At 43.0% G+C, this 18,930-nt stretch overlaps 1 protein-coding gene across 1 annotated transcript in view; it reads left to right on the forward strand.

The window, feature by feature from the left end:
• Positions 1–200: 200 nt before the first annotated feature.
• T265_04893 (hypothetical protein) overlaps positions 201–18,930 on the forward strand; it is a gene marked incomplete at both ends in the record, with an annotated part of 38,662 nt that continues 19,932 nt past the window's right edge. Inside the window, 5 exons of the mRNA XM_009169753.1 lie at positions 201–806; positions 2,796–3,002; positions 4,659–4,863; positions 14,787–14,961; positions 17,539–17,721. Of these exons, the coding sequence (XP_009168017.1) occupies positions 2,894–3,002; positions 4,659–4,863; positions 14,787–14,961; positions 17,539–17,721 (672 nt within the window). The remainder of the gene's footprint in view (positions 807–2,795; positions 3,003–4,658; positions 4,864–14,786; positions 14,962–17,538; positions 17,722–18,930) is intronic.

Consider the following 18,930-nt stretch of genomic DNA (forward strand, 5'->3'; position numbering starts at 1 on the left):
TTCGTGTTGTATGCTGGGGAAACGTTCGCTCCGTAGGGCTATAGGCACCCAGCCGTGTCGCGGACTGAGATGACCCAGAGGCCACCAGTCCATTATGTAAGAACGAAGTACTCACGTCTGCAACTATCGTCTCCGAATGGCCACGCCGGGGAGAGACAAACTAATGTTTAGTGACTCTGACTGATATGGCCGTGTCATTCAGTCACTTGCGGTCTTGCATCAAAGCTATTGTCTTCACTGGGTAGCCATACCAGGCAAACAGAACCACCTGATATCGATAAGCCAATTGGGCTATCACCTTCCTTGTTCTCCTTATTCTTGCAGCTTGAGCCACCGCAATTCGGTGCAACATCAGGAAGGGTCACATCTACCTTCAGTCTGCTTGTTTTCCGGGCGAACCCCTAATCGAGTTCGCCTTAGAACTGTGGTCGAACACCTGTGTATGGCCGGGGATGGGCTGAGTGATTTAGGGTTATCGTTCCAGCCACACCAAAATACTTTCAAAATACTTGCTAATATTTAGCCTTCTCGTCGTAACAGCATTCCTACTAGGTGACTTCGTGACGGCGGGTATTTTGTTTCAAATGTTTCCCTGGCATTACTCTATTCGAGAAAAAAGCCTTTTGTTAACAATTTCAGATAATTTGCATCTTCAGGTAATTGCGTTAAATTGACAACTTTTCTGGTGACGTGGTTCAACAAACTACCCGTGAAGATTGCCATATTTGCAGCCCAATTTCTGACTTGTTGAACTTTGTGATTGAAAACAGTTAACATCAGCCTGAGAAGTTTCCGGACGGAATTCGGTGAGTTCGTCTTAGTCGTCCATTTGGTTCAGTTCACGACACCATTGTTTTACAGTAGTGACTATCGAGAATCAAGTCTTCGCTCTTTGAGTCCAAACTAACATCGCCGTTTTACCTCTGTGATCACCTAATAGCTACGTGGACGATTTGGGTAGAAATTGCAATTGTACGTAAATTATGTAGATGTTCAATCACAGCTTGACTTCACCGTAGCTCATCCGTCTTTTCCGAAGAAATGACAGTAAGCGGTGATGGAAAGATAGCAAATATTTTCTGTGGGACCTTTTCTACCCCATGATTAAACTAGAATACATCTTCCGTCCATAAACCCTGCAATTTTTCACGAACCAATGCTTCTGTGAGAAGTCAGTGCAACATTAATCTTGGTTTCACTTACAGCTTACTCCAAGCCACAGTTGTTTTCTCTTCATTTTAGGGGATGACCAAAAATGGTCTCATTTAAGAGTTGTCCTCTCTCGTGGAGGCAAGTTGCTTTTGCTCCTATTGGCGGTTTGCTAATTTTCCCGAATGGCTTGCGGTGCCTAAATATCTATAAGTTTCAAGCTATATTTCCCTGCATCTTTGCCATCCCATTACTAGTGGGTATTCTGTTATTTACTCATAAAGGCAATCTAATGAAAATCAAGCCATTTGCAAATCAGTGATGATTTATACCAGTATAGTATGGGAATTTCGTGAACTTCAGCCACATCATGTCTCCATTTCTTACTGGAATTATCATATGGATATTGGTGGGATCGATCACCAACAGAAGTCCTGCTGTGACCGGAATTTTCTGGATCCGATCATACTTTGACAATGAACATCCGGCTACGTTTGGGCGACTTTACTCAGGCTGCAATGTTTTTTCCGCACATAGCTCGGTTCCTCTTTGACTTTATTTAGAGTTTATCACGTAGGCGTAGTTACCGAAACTTATGTCAGTCAATACTCAACTTGAACAGCATTTGGGTTGTAAATTGACTATTGGACGCATGCATCGAACCTTCAGACAGCCAATGTGAAGTACACTATGTTGAAGAGTGCCAACATTTTACAAACTTCAGGAACTCCATGGGACCTTCAGTCTGGGGTTCGCAATATATCCATGTTTTGATGGCTGTGGCGTGTTCATTAGTTTCAGATCAAATGGCGTTCAACCTGTTCGTCGTATGAGCTGTTTACTGTGCAAGCAAATTACCAGGATCAGTGAACAGATGGACAGTCATCTGATCTACACCTATGCAGTGTTCCCGTAACACATTCATTATTTACTGGCAGTTGCGCGGAGTTATAGCCTCTACACGCTCCCCCCTTTAATCTCAGCATCTCACTGATTGCTGATTGATCGTCCTCAATGATAGCCCCTTCCTGTTTGAAACCGTATCAGTAGTGTTTCGGTCGGATTTTTTCTAATGAAACATAAGTGGTAAATCAACTGTTATCATTCATCTACAATACTGATGAAACGCTAAGGCATATCGTCGGTATGACGAAAAAGTTTATTTGTGTTGTCACTTACGAATATCATGGGAAGGACAGCGTGACAAGGACGATAAGCGGAGATCCTTTTCATAAACCCACGAGTGGCAGAATGTCATGTGTTGGGTAGAACAGACAATGACGTAGGACTGAGACATCATCATCGCCGTTTATGTCGATGCACCAACAGTATATGCTGATGTTTAGCCGCCAGGAAGTTAGATACATAAGTTTCAACCAACAACTAAGGTTGTGTTGACAGCTTTAGTCTTTGTAGGTGGGGGCCATGATATGACTTATAAATTGGAACCCAAACCAGTCGATGTGTTGTGTGCAGGCGTACGTTGAACAATAATTTTTCTTTAGCGAGTGGTGTGGTCCTACAGAAGCACACAGGAGCTATCGATTTCACCAAAGTTTCAAAAGATTACACTCAAGCATATTATGTTCACTTAACTTCAATGTAACACACTGTTCAGACCGGTCTTTCACCTTCTGTCTTCACAGATAACGGGACACAAGTCTAACGGACTGGTCCCAATTGCTTGCTAGCGGATGATCAACTTCGTCTACTCTTCAAGATATCGGTTAGTTTGTTTGCTAGCATGGAAGATACACCAACCGATGCTGAAATGGATGATTCGACGTCTAGAAGGAATCGGTTGAGTTTTAGTTTCTCGGAGTCGTCTGAGCCGAACAGCTTACGGAAACCGGGTTAGTATCAATTTTAAATGCCAGTTTTCTCCGCCAATGTTTGTGGCCCTCCTGAATGTGAACCCCACCCTAGAGTGAATGCATTATTTGGTCCCTGAAATGTTTTCTACACCTTTCGGGTCATCATCATCGTCATCACTGTCAACAGCGTGACATCAGTGTTTAACACTGAGGTTTACAATGGAGAACAATCCATTGTTTTCAAATCCGACTCCTGAGTGGGTTTTTCTTGGGTTATTTTTGAGGAGAGGGTTATTGTTTTACTTTCGACAGGCGAAGCGTTTGGTTCATTCCGGTCAGCACCATTGTTGTACAGTAATTGTGCTAACAGGTATGCACAATGTATACATGAATAGACCTAGTGTGACTGGCGTTCTGTTTGTTGGCTCCTTTAGTCTCAACATTGTCTTGAAATTTCACGTCACGCGTTAATGACAGCATATTCAGGAGGATATTCCAGGAGGAACTATTTCACACATCGACGTGGATGTAATCGATAGACGGCCTGAGGAACTAAACGGCGTACCGATTGAATCATGTAGCAACAATCTTTTGAGTGGGGTGTACTTTCTATGCTGTGCATCCTCTGTGGGACTTGCGGACGCTCTAGGGCGAGGTGGTATAACCCTTTGCATCTTTACGGAGCCGTTCATCATGTTGCTTGCTTTTTAATGTACTATTTGCCTCGAACTGGCAAACCACCAGCGAACGCGGATAGTTCTGATGGCAAGCCATCAACGGATGATGACTTCAAAATATTCATCTGAGGATACCATATTTCTGAGTCTACAATTGTGTTAGAGCTGACCACGTGGCCATCGTCCTATAGTCTAAACAACATAAATCTGTGGTGTGGCATGGTTTTGACGTATTACTGCTACATGCTAGTAGTTTGGTTGTTCTTGCCACTTACCCGCCTTATCATGCGGTGATTCTTTGAAGGTGGCTCTTTCATACGGACTGTTCCGCCTATCTCTTGACGCTAGCACGCCGTTTGAATTTCTGGTGGCTGTGGCGCTTGAGTGGTCGGACCACCAAACCACTGCTCGCATACACAGCTTTAACATTTTTATTGTACCCACCTAACTGGAAAGTCGGTCCTTCGACTGGCCACGCCGGTGGCATTAGAACTCCTCGTTTTTACTCACCCTCCGTTTGTTCAGCTGGTTTTACTTGCGGCCCACTGCAAATAGCCTTTGGCGTTGCGCACGCGACTGAAGAGTCGGTCGACCTAGTTCGACGTGACAGGCTGATCTACTAGCGGATACTTGCCGAAGTGCTGTTGGAGAGCCTGATTGGCAGAGTCCCACCATCGACAACATGACATCAGTGTTCAACATTGGTGCTTCGCTTCCGTAATAGTAATGGTATTGGTGATGGAATAGTAATGATGGGGAGAAAGAGGTGAGTGATGTTCGGTGTAAAACTCAAGATTATTTCTATTCAGCAGGGAGTTACTTATTGGAATAGCTATGAAGAAACACTCGTTACCAACAAAGAACCATCCCATAAGACCTTCATGTTCAAGATGGTATTCCTCCTGTGTTTATTGGATGTCAATCGTTTCTGCAAAATGGACATCATTGCATTTGAATATTTTTCATGTGTGAATTTGAATGGCATATTTCTGTTTAATTTTTGTTTTTCAATCATTAGTCCAACTATGGAAGCATGCCCTGCACAAAATACGTTCGATCGACTTGGATCCTTGGGTTGACTTTCATACTCACAATCTCACTACCCGTCCCGCTGTCCGACATCGATATAGTGCGATAAAAAAGAAATGGGTTGTGGATGAGATTCAGGTCAAGATGGAACAAACCCCTTTTGATCGTGGTGCAATGCGCGAATGTTTTCGTCTGTAAGTTTCTAGTTTCGGGTCAGATGAAATACACCAGCAGACTGCCAGTTTTTACCTGTTTGGCTTATTTCGCAGTTTGAGTATCTATACTCCTTGATATAGAGTTCCTCAAGTTTATGGCACTTCCTCTTAGATGTCCTTTGATCGGTCTCAGTAGAGGAGTGTAGATCCGAATCACAGTGAAACCCAGGTACTACTACGTGTCATCCGTGCATTTTTTACTTGGTTACCTCCAGTTACAGGTGCGTTTTGTGATGCTTGTCAAAGTGTCGAACTTTTAGTCGCTCAGGTGCGTTTATTGGTTGTTGATCAGGCGGTTGTGCAGTACGTGCACCGATGTCTCCTCGTTTGGTGACAAAGCGGTTGTAAGATGATTGCCAATCTCGGCGAACAGATCAACAGCCACCTGGTAAACAAACGGTATTTTATGTTGCTTGTCAAGATGTACAGTACTGCTTTTGTGTGGTTTTCAATTTCAACCTTTCCAACTCCTTCAGGTTTAAAATATGATGGTTCCTCAAGAGGGTTTACTTTCTTATTGAATTGAAACGTGAGGTTGACGGAAACTCTGAGGCTGCCCTAAGAAGTGCGAAGCCGGTCGTGAGCTATCCAAGAGTTTTCAGCAACTTTGTGAGTAGTGTTCCTTCAAAAAATGCACTTCAATATCTGGAATATCGTACCAACAGAAATACGATAGGATCGTTTTACAGTACATTCGGTTAAAGATGGGCTCAATCGAAATGTAATTTCAGTCTGTCTGTACAACAACCCAGTTTCTGTCCAGCTTATAAGCCCCAAGAGGGACGAAACCGGTCCTAAGTTGTGTGATATTTTTCAGCAGCCTTAGGAGAAAACTCAATTCGCATTGGAAGCCAAATGAAGCATGAATGAATTTAACCGAAGTGTGACGGAAACGAATTCCCGGCTTGAACCACTGTACTGCCAACGTTTATGACCAACAGCAAAGTTCAAGTTGCCTGACTGTCGCACATGCTGTTGGTCTTAAGTATAAGGTTTGACAACCCTTACTAAACCCCATTGTTGATCCTTGCCATGATACATACTTTCGTCTACCTTTGAAAATAGTTATACTGTTTTGACCACTAAGTGCGCGTCTAGTGGAGGGATCAAGTAATACTTAGCTTACTTCCCCTCCCACGAAGACCTCATAAATAGCAGCGTAAAACCGTGCAATTGGAAGAATAATGGATAGAATAAATAGCTCGAACCTACTCCAAACTTAATTCGATAAATTAACATCATAGACAAGAGATTCAGCTGGGTTCCAGGTGAGTCTCCCGCAAAACCAAATCGGTTTGTAAAGGTGAGTCTCCGCAAAACCAAATCGGTTTGTAAATGAGTGTATTTCGTTAACACAGACTGTTTAGACACCACGTAATTTTTTTACCCGCCAGCACAACTAACAAGAAACTGGTGTGGGACTGGTATGCCTTATAAAAACTCTTTGGAGCAAAATCGACATTTTCTGCTCAGCAATTCCAAAAAGTGCTTTGCCGGGCCTCACTTTCATTTCAGTTCTCGTCAAGCCCAAACAAGTGGTACCATGTAACATCTGTCTCGTTCGTCAGATCTCTTCAGTGTTATTTGATTGGTGGTCATGGTGTCGGTGGGTCTAATTGACGGATGGGGATTAAGGTTGATTTTTTAAGCGTTTTATGGGCACATAACTCTTGGAGCTTAAAAGCATAAGTGCGCCTCATTCGTGTTTTAACCTGAACTTATCTTTTATTCGGTGACTCCGTGCTTTGGTTTGGTCACCTGGAGGCTGCCAAACACTAAGTTTATCAATCGATGCCTGGCGTGTTTAATTGCGGAGTGAAATGAAAACGGGATGCTACTGAACTCGTGTCTCGAAAAATGTTAAATTCGGTCTCTTTTAGTATGTAGAATTTCAATGGTTTTCCGTTCCGGACTCAGCGGCCGCTACATCTTGTTATATTTTGGGGAACACAAGGAATTGAACAAAACTTGTACGTCTGAAGACAGCTCGTGTATAGCACTCTTGGTATATCTGTTACCTTGGCAGCGTTACTTGACGTAATTGCTTTATAGTTTCTATATTCAGACCGTCATGTGTGTTTTGTTTACTGTGTAATGATCACGTCGATTAGGAGTACCTTGCCCAGTTTATACCCATACACAGCCGTCTTTTCTTACCTGCGCATCCTGTTAGATTGAGGAGAAAGTAAAAGACCAAGGGATAGTGTCATAAGGTTGGAGGCAATCTTAGCTACTCTACAAAACATGCAGTGTCTCTAATTTTTAGTGCCTTTCAACTGCTCATCGGTCAGTCAACACACGTTCAGAATGTCCCGATGATTTTCAGTACAATCCCCAACAATGGTTTGTTGGAGGTATCCACCAATCGTTTCACTTTTAGATTTGATTGTTGATTCTAAGGCCATTCTAATAGCCATTGTCCTGGTGACAGGAAACCGGGAGTTGTGTTGGGTTGGCTGGCGCCATTGTCCAAGAACTGACCATACTGGACTTCAAAAAGATTGGATTCAGTCATACTTTTAGAGTCGTGGTATGAGAGGTGTCGCGGTCAATGAAAAATATTTATGAAGGCATCCACTGGGAATATGTGACGTGGACTATGGTTCCGCAAAACCATTGCAAAATTGTCACTAAGGATTTTCTGAAATAGGCCATAAACAAAATTTCGTAGGTGTTGGCAGAGAGTGGAATTCGATATTTGTGTGAACAAGTTCTTTCTGGCAGGTTGACTTTTCGATTAGCAGACCTGACCGTGGGCTGGGATCTTCGTGTGATTGACTCCAGGGTGATATTTCAAGGGCAGCATTCGTCCATTCCGAAGGCATGTCCTCACGCTAATCTACTTAGAAGGAAATACCTTCTTCAAGTCCGATGAATATTTCCCTGGTAAATTGTCATTCGGGGGTTAATCGGAATGTGGTTTCATGTCATACCCTACTTGTTTGAATGCTACGTGACACCATACTCTTCCTACGTACAACTTATTCACACTCCCTTTCGTAAATTACGAGTAGTGTTAAAATTCTTACCCCCGTAAACTGCAGGTACTGATTCCCGCAGAAATTCATTTGGTGTGCACTGGTATTAAATTCTGGCAAGGATGAAACAAAAGTACACTTCACTCAGTGGGCGTTTTTGAACATTCAGACATTGTCAGCAATTGGTCCAGTGGAGCACACCTACCCAAGAGAAGTATGTTCACATACGCCGTCGGGCTGAGAATATGAGGAACAACCAGGGGATATTCACGACTAAACCATACGCCAGCTCCTGTCTTCCTTGCTACCAGACATGGTGATGATGATATCTGAGCCACCTGTTGCGTTTGTCAGCAGTGTTCCAGTTCAGGCCTCTTATTGAGGTAATAGGCCCTAGAAGTTTGGATGTCGCGCTGAATCTTCAATCTGCTCATCGGCACTTACTTTAAGGATGAGCTATCCGATTTAGGAAAGCGGCAATTTATTGCAAGTTATCAAACGAAAGTCCGACTACAGACTACACGAAATCGGTCAGAGCTGTCATCGCACATTGTTCACTCATGACAATTCCTGTGATTGGACTGTAATTTGAAAGGAAGCCTATTAGATATACAGATATGATTAGTGCGCAAGGGCGCAAAGTGCATTGTGTGAATAAGTCTTTGACTTTCTTGAGTCTGGAATGAAGGCATACCAACCTCGATTTAAGCCATTGGCTTATCAACCACATACAATCATTGAAGTAGAATGACCGCATTGTTTTGCGTGATCGTGTCCTCGTTTACCTTTCGGTACATTTCAAGTTAGGTATCCCATTTCCTTATGGGTGTTAAATTTGCGGGAAATCGTCTTACTTTGTATGAGGATAACATAACTCGCGCATTCACGCAACATTTTAAGGCCACATTATTCGCAATAATTCTCATACAGAGACCCTTTGAAGGAACCTCGTTTAGTCCACAGCTAAATCGTCATCCGGGGGAGGGGGCGATTACTTATTCTCAGAGGGAACCGGTAATTATACTTAGCTTACAACAATTTATGAATATTTGTCGTGTTTTTGTTTCAGCGATCAACTCAGGTATCGTAGCAACTGTTTTGAAGATTTGTTTTGAATATGCGGTCGTAAAACACTTATTGTGCCGGAACACTATTAAAGCCTGACAATCTTTTACAACAGCATAGAGGCGTCAAATGAACTATGAATTTCTTCATTTTCCCCATTTTAACTTCTTCGTCTTGCGGTCTGAACGTAGTCGGGACAAACAACAGTATATATGGAGGCTTTTATCGTTTAGACTGAAACAGAGGCTATCATCGTCTTCGCACCAGTGGTGACAACGTAGTAGGGATCCAGGTATTGAGACGCATATACACATCTCATCCCACACTGGTGGCTTAAACTTGGACGCATCAGCTGATTTCATCCTGTTTGGTCTATAGCCCGTATACTCTGCGTGCGTGAATTTGTGCAGATCCTATTCATGCAGTCACTAATTGTAGTCGGCTCTTTGTTTCAGTGGTCCCAAAGCTCATTCTGAATAGTCCGTTGTTTTGCTTCCTTGATTCCGTCATGAATAAAACTGCCAGATATGAGAAACTGAATGGAGCTCCACTAACCCACCGAATCATGCACTTGCCAAAGCCCTTGTAGGGGAGGGATTTTTTGGAAAGCATGCGAAAACTTCATAAAGGAAACTACTCACAAGTTTGCTGAAAACTCTTCGTAGAATATCACAAACGAGAGATTCAGTTGAGTCTCTCGTGAAGACCAAATTGATTTGCATATGCGAAAACTTGTTCACCTTAGAGGCCTTTCAACGCTATGACTTTTCTACTGCATTTCCAAAGCAGGTCATAGGATGCTGTAAGAGAGGATCACCATGTTATTGGATGGGGTTGGTTTTTCGCTAGCATGTTGTGGAACTGTTAAAAACCTGGCCCAGGGTTCACACAAACGTGACTTTGAAGAATTTGCGTAAACTTTTTTTATATGTAACATGGGTGTGGCAGAATTATAGAACAACAGTAAGATGAAGGGAGCTGTCAATGATGTATTCCAATCATTCCAATCATTTCGCGCTTTTGGTGAGTGTTGAAGTGAGATTCTAACAGTGGCACGACAAAGTTATGGAGAGCTGGTGGCTTCTGGTGATAAATTACCCCGTTTTTCATCTTGGAATTTGTGCAGTTCGGGTGATGTTTCTTCTCGTGCTCACGGATATCCGTTCGTCAACTCATTTTCTGTGTCACGGATGTTTGCACCCTTGGTGTCAAGTTTAGGACCTGTTGTTGTTCACTCCAAGAACCTCACGCTACCGATGGGAAGCCATCTCTGAGAGTTGTGAATTGTTAAGTTTTTCTTCAGATATCCCATAGCTTTACCTGCTGTAGCAGTGAATGGTAGTAGTCTTCTAGTATGAGATTCTTGGATGCCATCAATACTGAGACCTCGGTCAGTTCACCGGTTATAGAATCGTTTCAAATCAATTGAGAGTGCATTACCCTTACTTCGTGTCGGTGAGAGAATCATTTAGAGTTGCAACAACAAAAATCATTGTGCAAAAAGGGTTCCAGATTCCATGCCACATATTGTGAACGGAAGGTTCCATAGGCTGGAGTTACTGACGGATCGATATCATTATAGGCTGAGGAGGGTGAGCTTACTATAAATAGATCAGAGTTTCGTTCGGAATGCTGGTTTGAAATATCTATTCTCAGTCGGAGGAACAAGAAAGTTAGCATTACTGACCGGCATCCAGGAAATTAGAGGACACGAAAATAATTATTTTCGCCACTCCGGACACGTGTAGGTAAATGAGTCGGATGTTTCAAAATGACAACAGCCCCTCGTTCAGTCAGGATCGATGTAACTTACATTCTTTATCCCAACTCGACTGAGAGCCCGTGGGGCTTACTAGCACATCTGGTGCACAAGCACGTAAGTGCCTGTGTTGCCTTATAGCGAGAATGGCAGCTAGCTTTTGTCGACATTGACATTGGAGTTAATATGACAAAACCGGTAGTCCTATGGGTGTTTTGCAGCGTGCACAATTTTTGAGTCATGCGGTATAGGTGCAAATATAGGGCACTGGAGGGAAACCTTCCCCTGTCCGAAAGCTGTTTTGTTCGAATCTTCATTCAGGCTACTAATCATTATCCTCATTGCGAATAAACGGTTACGTCATTAGTATTGATCCGACTCCGTAGTGCACCGAACACTAAACAATCCACATTGTTAAGTAGATGTGCACTTGATAGGCCGGTGCTGTAACAGTTTTTTCGGCGTTCTTGCAGTTCATGCGCTTCACCCGGGTGTCAGGGAATGAATTTTTATTGGAGTCTAGCGGTATCTTTCGCGTTCCATATGGTCGCTTTGAGTGACTGTGTAATTCCAACTTCTCTATCGTAGAACTTATTCGATCTCACGTCCAAGAGCTTTGCCTAACCCCTCTTCCAGGTAGGTTTCGGTGTGTTCACCCGTGCCGATCTAAAAATCTATGCATACAACTGTTGAGCTCGGTTGTGAACTTGGGTACAGTGCAACTTGCTCTAACTGCGCATATCGCACAGATGGCGGACAACAGCTGGTGTCATTTTTAAAACTTTGGCACTACATTACCTTATATTTCACACGAATGATCCGTTTTGCTATTTGTTAAGATCAATTTATCAAGTACGTTACCATGTCTGATAGCTTTCGCATTATTCGACCTGGAAGTTGGAAGTTCAACTCGTTTTTAACACAAAGCATGCAACAAGTACACTACACCCTTCGTGAAATACACTCATTTGGACACTCATCTAGGTCTGGCAGGATAGTCAGCTAAATTCTAGCTGATGATATTCTTGAGTGATGATGATATTCTTGATATTCTTGAATTAAATGTGCCGCACAAAGACCGTCTCATGTCTCATTTTGTACGATATTCGAGTTGTGGCATGTGCTACTTATAAAGTTGCTGAAAACTCTTGAACGGCCCACGGTCGATTTCGCCCTTCTTGAGGCTAAGCAGACGGTCGCCATCCCCGAGTTTCCGTCAACCTCGTGTTCCGCTTGAATCCAACTTGGACACAATTCGCAAAATACACTCATTTGCAAACTAATTCGGTTTAGGCGGGAGGCTTATTTAAATTCGGGCTGAATCTTTCGTTTATGATATTCTGGTATCCAAAACAGATCAAGAAAAAAACAAGTGCTTGGACGCATGTCGGAAAATTTGTTCATCCCGTGGGACAACAGTTGGTCAATCTTACTGATGGTGCTCAGGATTATGCATCGTATCGAAGCATGATAGAGCGACTGAGAAGTTTCGAATGAATAGGTTGATAGCCATTGCCAGGTATGGCGCGTAGTCCAAAGCAGTGTGTATCAGAAAGCAATGGGGTAAAGATCCGCTTGTAGACTAAGATGCTTCCTGCACGGAATGCATCCTCTCTCATTTATAGGAGACCCAACACCTTTGTACCCCGTAAGGAAAATCGTGGACATTCTTGAATTATCGGGCATTCTTTTCAAAATGTTGACAACACATGTGTTTAATGGTGCTGTCTGTTTTTAAAATCCTTGTTTGGGATCAGGAAACAACTTTCCAATACTCTAGGTAAATTCTGAATTCCTTTTGGGTAGAACCTCCAGTTGAACAGTACCTCAAAGTTAGAAGCGCTCCCATACGGTGCTTCCCATATAGCGTACTTTATGTACTGATATGCTTTTTGTTGTAATGAAGGGGATCGGATCGCATCTACATATGTGCCAAATAATGTTCCCCTTCGTAATTCACCAACCTCGTAGACGATGTCCTGGTGTTTTCCTGTTGTTATTCTCAGTAGTTACCGCTCATCAAATTCTCCAAAAACAGTTTAACCCAGGAATTAATCCCCTAACCAGTAATGTAGTAGGTCACTGTAGCGCACGAGTGGCTAGGCGAAGTTCACTTAGTATTTCAATGCTGTTCATACGGTCGACGAAAGGTTTACCACCGGTTTCGTCCCTTGGGCTTACTTACGATATTCGAGTTGTGGCATGTGCTACTTATAAAGTTGCTGAAAACTCTTGAACGGCCCACGGTCGATTTCGCCCTTCTTGAGGCTAAGCAGACGGTCGCCATCCCCGAGTTTCCGTCAACCTCGTGTTCCGCTTGAATCCAACTTGGACACAATTCGCAAAATACACTCATTTGCAAACTAATTCGGTTTAGGCGGGAGGCTTATTTAAATTCGGGCTGAATCTTTCGTTTATGATATTCTGGTATCCAAAACAGATCAAGAAAAAAACAAGTGCTTGGACGCATGTCGGAAAATTTGTTCATCCCGTGGGACAACAGTTGGTCAATCTTACTGATGGTGCTCAGGATTATGCATCGTATCGAAGCATGATAGAGCGACTGAGAAGTTTCGAATGAATAGGTTGATAGCCATTGCCAGGTATGGCGCGTAGTCCAAAGCAGTGTGTATCAGAAAGCAATGGGGTAAAGATCCGCTTGTAGACTAAGATGCTTCCTGCACGGAATGCATCCTCTCTCATTTATAGGAGACCCAACACCTTTGTACCCCGTAAGGAAAATCGTGGACATTCTTGAATTATCGGGCATTCTTTTCAAAATGTTGACAACACATGTGTTTAATGGTGCTGTCTGTTTTTAAAATCCTTGTTTGGGATCAGGAAACAACTTTCCAATACTCTAGGTAAATTCTGAATTCCTTTTGGGTAGAACCTCCAGTTGAACAGTACCTCAAAGTTAGAAGCGCTCCCATACGGTGCTTCCCATATAGCGTACTTTATGTACTGATATGCTTTTTGTTGTAATGAAGGGGATCGGATCGCATCTACATATGTGCCAAATAATGTTCCCCTTCGTAATTCACCAACCTCGTAGACGATGTCCTGGTGTTTTCCTGTTGTTATTCTCAGTAGTTACCGCTCATCAAATTCTCCAAAAACAGTTTAACCCAGGAATTAATCCCCTAACCAGTAATGTAGTAGGTCACTGTAGCGCACGAGTGGCTAGGCGAAGTTCACTTAGTATTTCAATGCTGTTCATACGGTCGACGAAAGGTTTACCACCGGTTTCGTCCCTTGGGCTTACTAAGTGGGACCAGCCCCCTTATTCCCCATCAGCCTTAGCTCTTATTTGAACACCAAATAATACCTACGTTGTGGTAGAGACTTATTTGCAACTTGACGTTGATTTTACGGGAGATTTAGATGGTTTTAACCCAAATCTTCCGTCTACATTATTATTTAACTAACTGCTGCACGAAGGTCCCTTCATTTTCTAAGTTAGACGATGTTCAAGATATCTGTGTTTCGTTGCCAGACACAGTATATTTTCTCTGGACGTAGCCTTGACTACTTTTTCACTTCAAATCTAATATCGAACCACCATACAGAACCGATTTCATGGAAATACGGGAAGCCTCTTCTACAACAGCCACCGCTCCACAGTAGTCACGTTTGATGTGTATTGTCTAACTTCAGTCGATGCGTCTATAGAATAAGTTTCCGCCTTTCTACTAAGAACTGCGACGGCATATTCACGCCCATGATAGCCAGGTTGATGGCTAAACTCAGGTGTTATTATAAAACTCTCATTAATGGCCCTGTATGAGTTTATTGCACCTGTTACATCGTCTGTCCCTCTGGAGCAATCGTTTTCAGTTGGTTCTTTCAGTGGTCTCTGTAAAGTGTTTTGCTGTATATACGTAGCAGTCCAGGTTCAGCAATCATCTTCACTTTGGTTACTGATTATTTGACCAACGGACCATAATCACTTCAGTTATTCTGAGATAACTTGGTGGGTTTTTGTGACAGGTTTTTCTTTTCCGAAGCACGCAGTCTGTTTTGACTGTAAGTATTGTTAACGACACCGCAGCTTGCCTGTAGCGCCATCGACTTCCTACGTGAACTTTTTCGCCTTACAGTAAAAAGTTGCCACAATCAGGACCGCATGCGGGTGACTGGCACTTTGCTTCAAACTATGTGGCAAAACGCTACATAAATCACGTTGACAAACGGGTCTACTTTGACGACGTGCGCCTTCAAATGGAAGCAAAATTGTGGGGTGAGGCGTTCAATCGACAGAACCCACCAAAAAAGGCGAGTATACTGTGGTAATAATGAAACCTTTTGCTTTGGTGCGCTTGAGTTCACAATGTTACTGTACGTGTTGTATTCTCGACTTTGTTTTTAATCCCAGGGGTGTAGGCTTGTTTTTATTATCAACCCCCATACCAGTCCTTTGAGGCGTTTTATATTTGGGTCGTTGGATGAATGCACCCGGATGATCAACTTTGACGTTGAAGCAAGCTGGGAAACGTAAAACAGCATGTGCGCCGCACTAACCCATCTTACTACGATACCAAATAAGATAGGTCGTAAGTCTTCGTGAACGTCCTCGTTAATTCAGCTTAGCTCCGTCATCGTTCTCATTGGTTGTTTCACCAGCGTCGAACACCGGTACCTCACTACTGAGTGCTAGTTCCATTATGATTTCTGCACATTTCTGCGTCCTTGATGCAGAGACTACTGTTTTATGACCAGCAAAGTGACGTGAATGTGGGACTGGTTAGTATTCCATGCATCAGCCCCATACCAGCTGTCAGAAGATGAAGGTTCTACAAGGCAGAGTAGAGCAGTTGCAATGTCGCAATAACCACAGGAATCATTTGAGTGCACGTGGTGTAAAGATATTTTTGTGCGCACTCATTTGAGCACATTCTGACACATCACATTCTGTCTTTCATTTGACAACTGATTGGAAAGCATACATTTATCTGATACAAATTCAGTGGATAAGCTCCTGATGTTAAGAATTCCAATTTATAAAATAGGGCCAATGGAGAACGGTTGGTGTGGCGACATCATTCCTGGGCATGGTGACACCAAACTGGTAATGCATGGATACTCGAAAACCTATCCCGTACTACTTCAGATTGAGTTCAGCTCGCAGTTGTTTTTTGTAACCATTGCTTTAAAGCCATACACTTATAACTGTTGTTTGTATTTTACAAAATGATCTCAGTAAGCAATGTAAGTAGGCATCCTTTACAATGGTGAGGTGCTATTCCGCTTCCATCTTGGTGTGAATCCCGAAAGTCATTTATCAGTCTCTATGAAACTCTGAACTGTACATCACGGATATTCCGAAAGCTCTGATGTGTTTTGGGATGCACTGCACCATTGGTCCGTGCATTACGTACTTGAGACTACTCACCCGTGTTCTAATAGCGTATCTTAAGACGATAGATCTAACCAATCGAGAAAAGTTGTATTTCCAGGAAGGGGTAGCAGCAGCTAATTACACCACATCTGTCCAGTTGTGTCTGGGTCACACAATTACCGGCTGTTGGACAGGACGAATTCGCTCATTCGTGTGACCTTCGAGATCACCAGATTTAACCCTACTTGACGTTCTTTGGAGTGGATTGAAGTTTGTTATGCTTGTCCCCACACCACATTCTCATGGAGTCAAAGCCTGTGCACTTGGAGCAGTCTTGTAGTGTACCTTACTTGCAGTTGGGTAATTTTATCCAAGTTAGAGGCAATAGTTTAAATATATGAATCCATGAGAACAAAAAAGCTCGCTTTATAATATCATGGTGTTTTGTCTTTTACAGCAAAGTTCTTAGGGCTATGGCTGACTAGGTTTGTTTGTACAGGAAGGAAAACGGGTGACTTTAATTAATCAGGTTTCGGTACTCGAATCTCGCTAAGGTAGACTACTAGAACTGAGGTCCCTGACGGAAGCTGCCGCCATGCACGCTCCAGTGGTTTAACCGCTGTTGTTGGTATGAGTGTGTGATGTTCTACATCAGTATGACATGTTTTGTAACTTTTCCCGTTTTAGTGCTCACGGAACGCTTACAAAACGAGAGTTCGTGGTGGCGTCTTGCATAATGAACTAAAGTTTTGTGGGCTTTTGCTCTCAGTGATCCTGGTGAAATTGTGATCTTGAGAATTCATATGGACCCTTATCAGCTGTGGACAGCTGGCTGCTTATTTCTAAACTTCCGACGATGGGTTTGATACGGACGAATTTTGTTACCGCCTTCCGACTGAAAAAGCGGGTAGTGTACCGTTTACATACGTTTATCACAAATCCGATATGGCCAGTGGTAAACACAAGTTTGTCACAGCATCGATCTCCCAGTGTTTAGCTTAAAAGTGTGCAAATACTAGACGAACACCGCTACAGTGGTATAGGTAGTTCGTTTGGCTGAGCACTAGATTGCATGTAACCTACCACTTATTATCCACTTTCCTAGCGGAAACAACATCGGTTTCAAGGGTTGTCAGTACAAACTGTGTTTAGCGTACCGGAACGGCTAGTTTTATCAGCACATGGGCTCACTCGTTTAACGAGCACGTTTCTCAACGAAATATGCCACTTCTAATTTTTCAACTTCGATCGACATTCACTCACGATCGGCAGTCTTGTGTGCATATCTCAGCTGTGTGAAAGTCGTATTGTCCTCGTGCTCGCTAATGTTTGTTATCGCATTTGGCTGATACACAATACAGCATTCAGTCAAGCCGAGCATGCGTGTGTATGAATATCAAATCGCGAGGGACTTTCAAGCGGTCTGTCGTATTAGTTTGGAATCTTTGTTTCTTCGCGCCATTTAAACATGAGTTTGTCACTTTTTCCCTTGTTCTCTCTTCCTGGCTCTTCAGGTTGATATTTTTCAACTCTCCATTCTGGAAATACGTGAAGCAGACAAACCTTCACAGGACATATCGTCGAACATCGAGGATGTTGCATGCTTCTACCATATAGAACGGTTCATGGAAGGCGAATACCGAAAATACAACTCTAATACCGGTTTTGTCGATGAGCAGCTGCGCAATACACCCCAGGTACTAAGATTATTTTGCCCTTCATCCGTAAATAGCAGAGTTGTTAATTTTAAATGAAGGTTCTTAACATGACGATCACATGGCTTCGCAATTCACATATCGATTCTTCATTATCATCATCAAATAATACCTACCGACGCTTAGCTGCCACAATCACAAGGGCAGAATGCCCTAGTAAGGAGTGCAAAGTCCTATTTCTTCAGAAAAAAAACAACCAGAACTGGGGTACCTGCACCTCTGATAATCACCGCAATGGACGCTATATCTCGATTAATCTCCCTGTATGTTATCTTCATCAGTCAATGTGGATTGCAACATACGAGTGGAAACCGGTGTTCAAGGGCCGCACAACCATGGAGAACGCACGATTTAGTAAAGAGTGAAAACGCCTCATTTTCTTCGTAGAAACAGTCACCAGAATGGCGCCTAAGCCTTCCGGCACGAAGGAGTGCAAGTCCTATTTCTTCAGAAAAAAAACAACCAGAACTGGGGTACCTGCACCTCTGATAATCACCGCAATGGACGCTATATCTCGATTAATCTCCCTGTATGTTATCTTCATCAGTCAATGTGGATTGCAACATACGAGTGGAAACCGGTGTTCAAGGGCCGCACAACCATGGAGAACGCACGATTTAGTAAAGAGTGAAAACGCCTCATTTTCTTCGTAGAAACAGTCACCAGAATGGCGCCTAAGCCTTCCGGCACGTCATAAGTAAACAAATCTGAGCATCATTTTGGGTCTGGGCGCCTCCAGTGGTATTGGCATAGCGTCCTTTGATAATCTTACTCATTCCAAACCGAGCGTGGCAGATAAACTTGTGCTGTGCAGCCAGGGTTAGACATGATGACAAGGTCACCACAAATATCGGCCACGTGCCATGTCCATACTTACGATGTATCACGTGTACCCCATCTGAAAAGGCGCGAGAATCCCACAGCGCTTCATTTGACGGTAACCGCTTTCATTTCGCTTCGGATTCAGCTGTGCAATATTTATTAGTCTTTAGCATAGTATTTTTTTAGGCCTTCATGAGATGATGTATAGAATTGACATGGCAACAGGTCTCCGTGATTCGATGACCCATGATCCATGCTTTCGGTTAGTCTTGTCTAGGCCAGCGAAGTAGCCTGCATGCCTCCTTCAGGTTATACACAAACCCTGAGGTCCCAAACATTGTACTCCATCATCATAAGAAAACCTTTCTA

Source organism: Opisthorchis viverrini (assembly GCF_000715545.1).
Source record: "Opisthorchis viverrini unplaced genomic scaffold opera_v5_86, whole genome shotgun sequence".
Lineage (NCBI taxonomy): Eukaryota > Metazoa > Platyhelminthes > Trematoda > Opisthorchiida > Opisthorchiidae > Opisthorchis > Opisthorchis viverrini.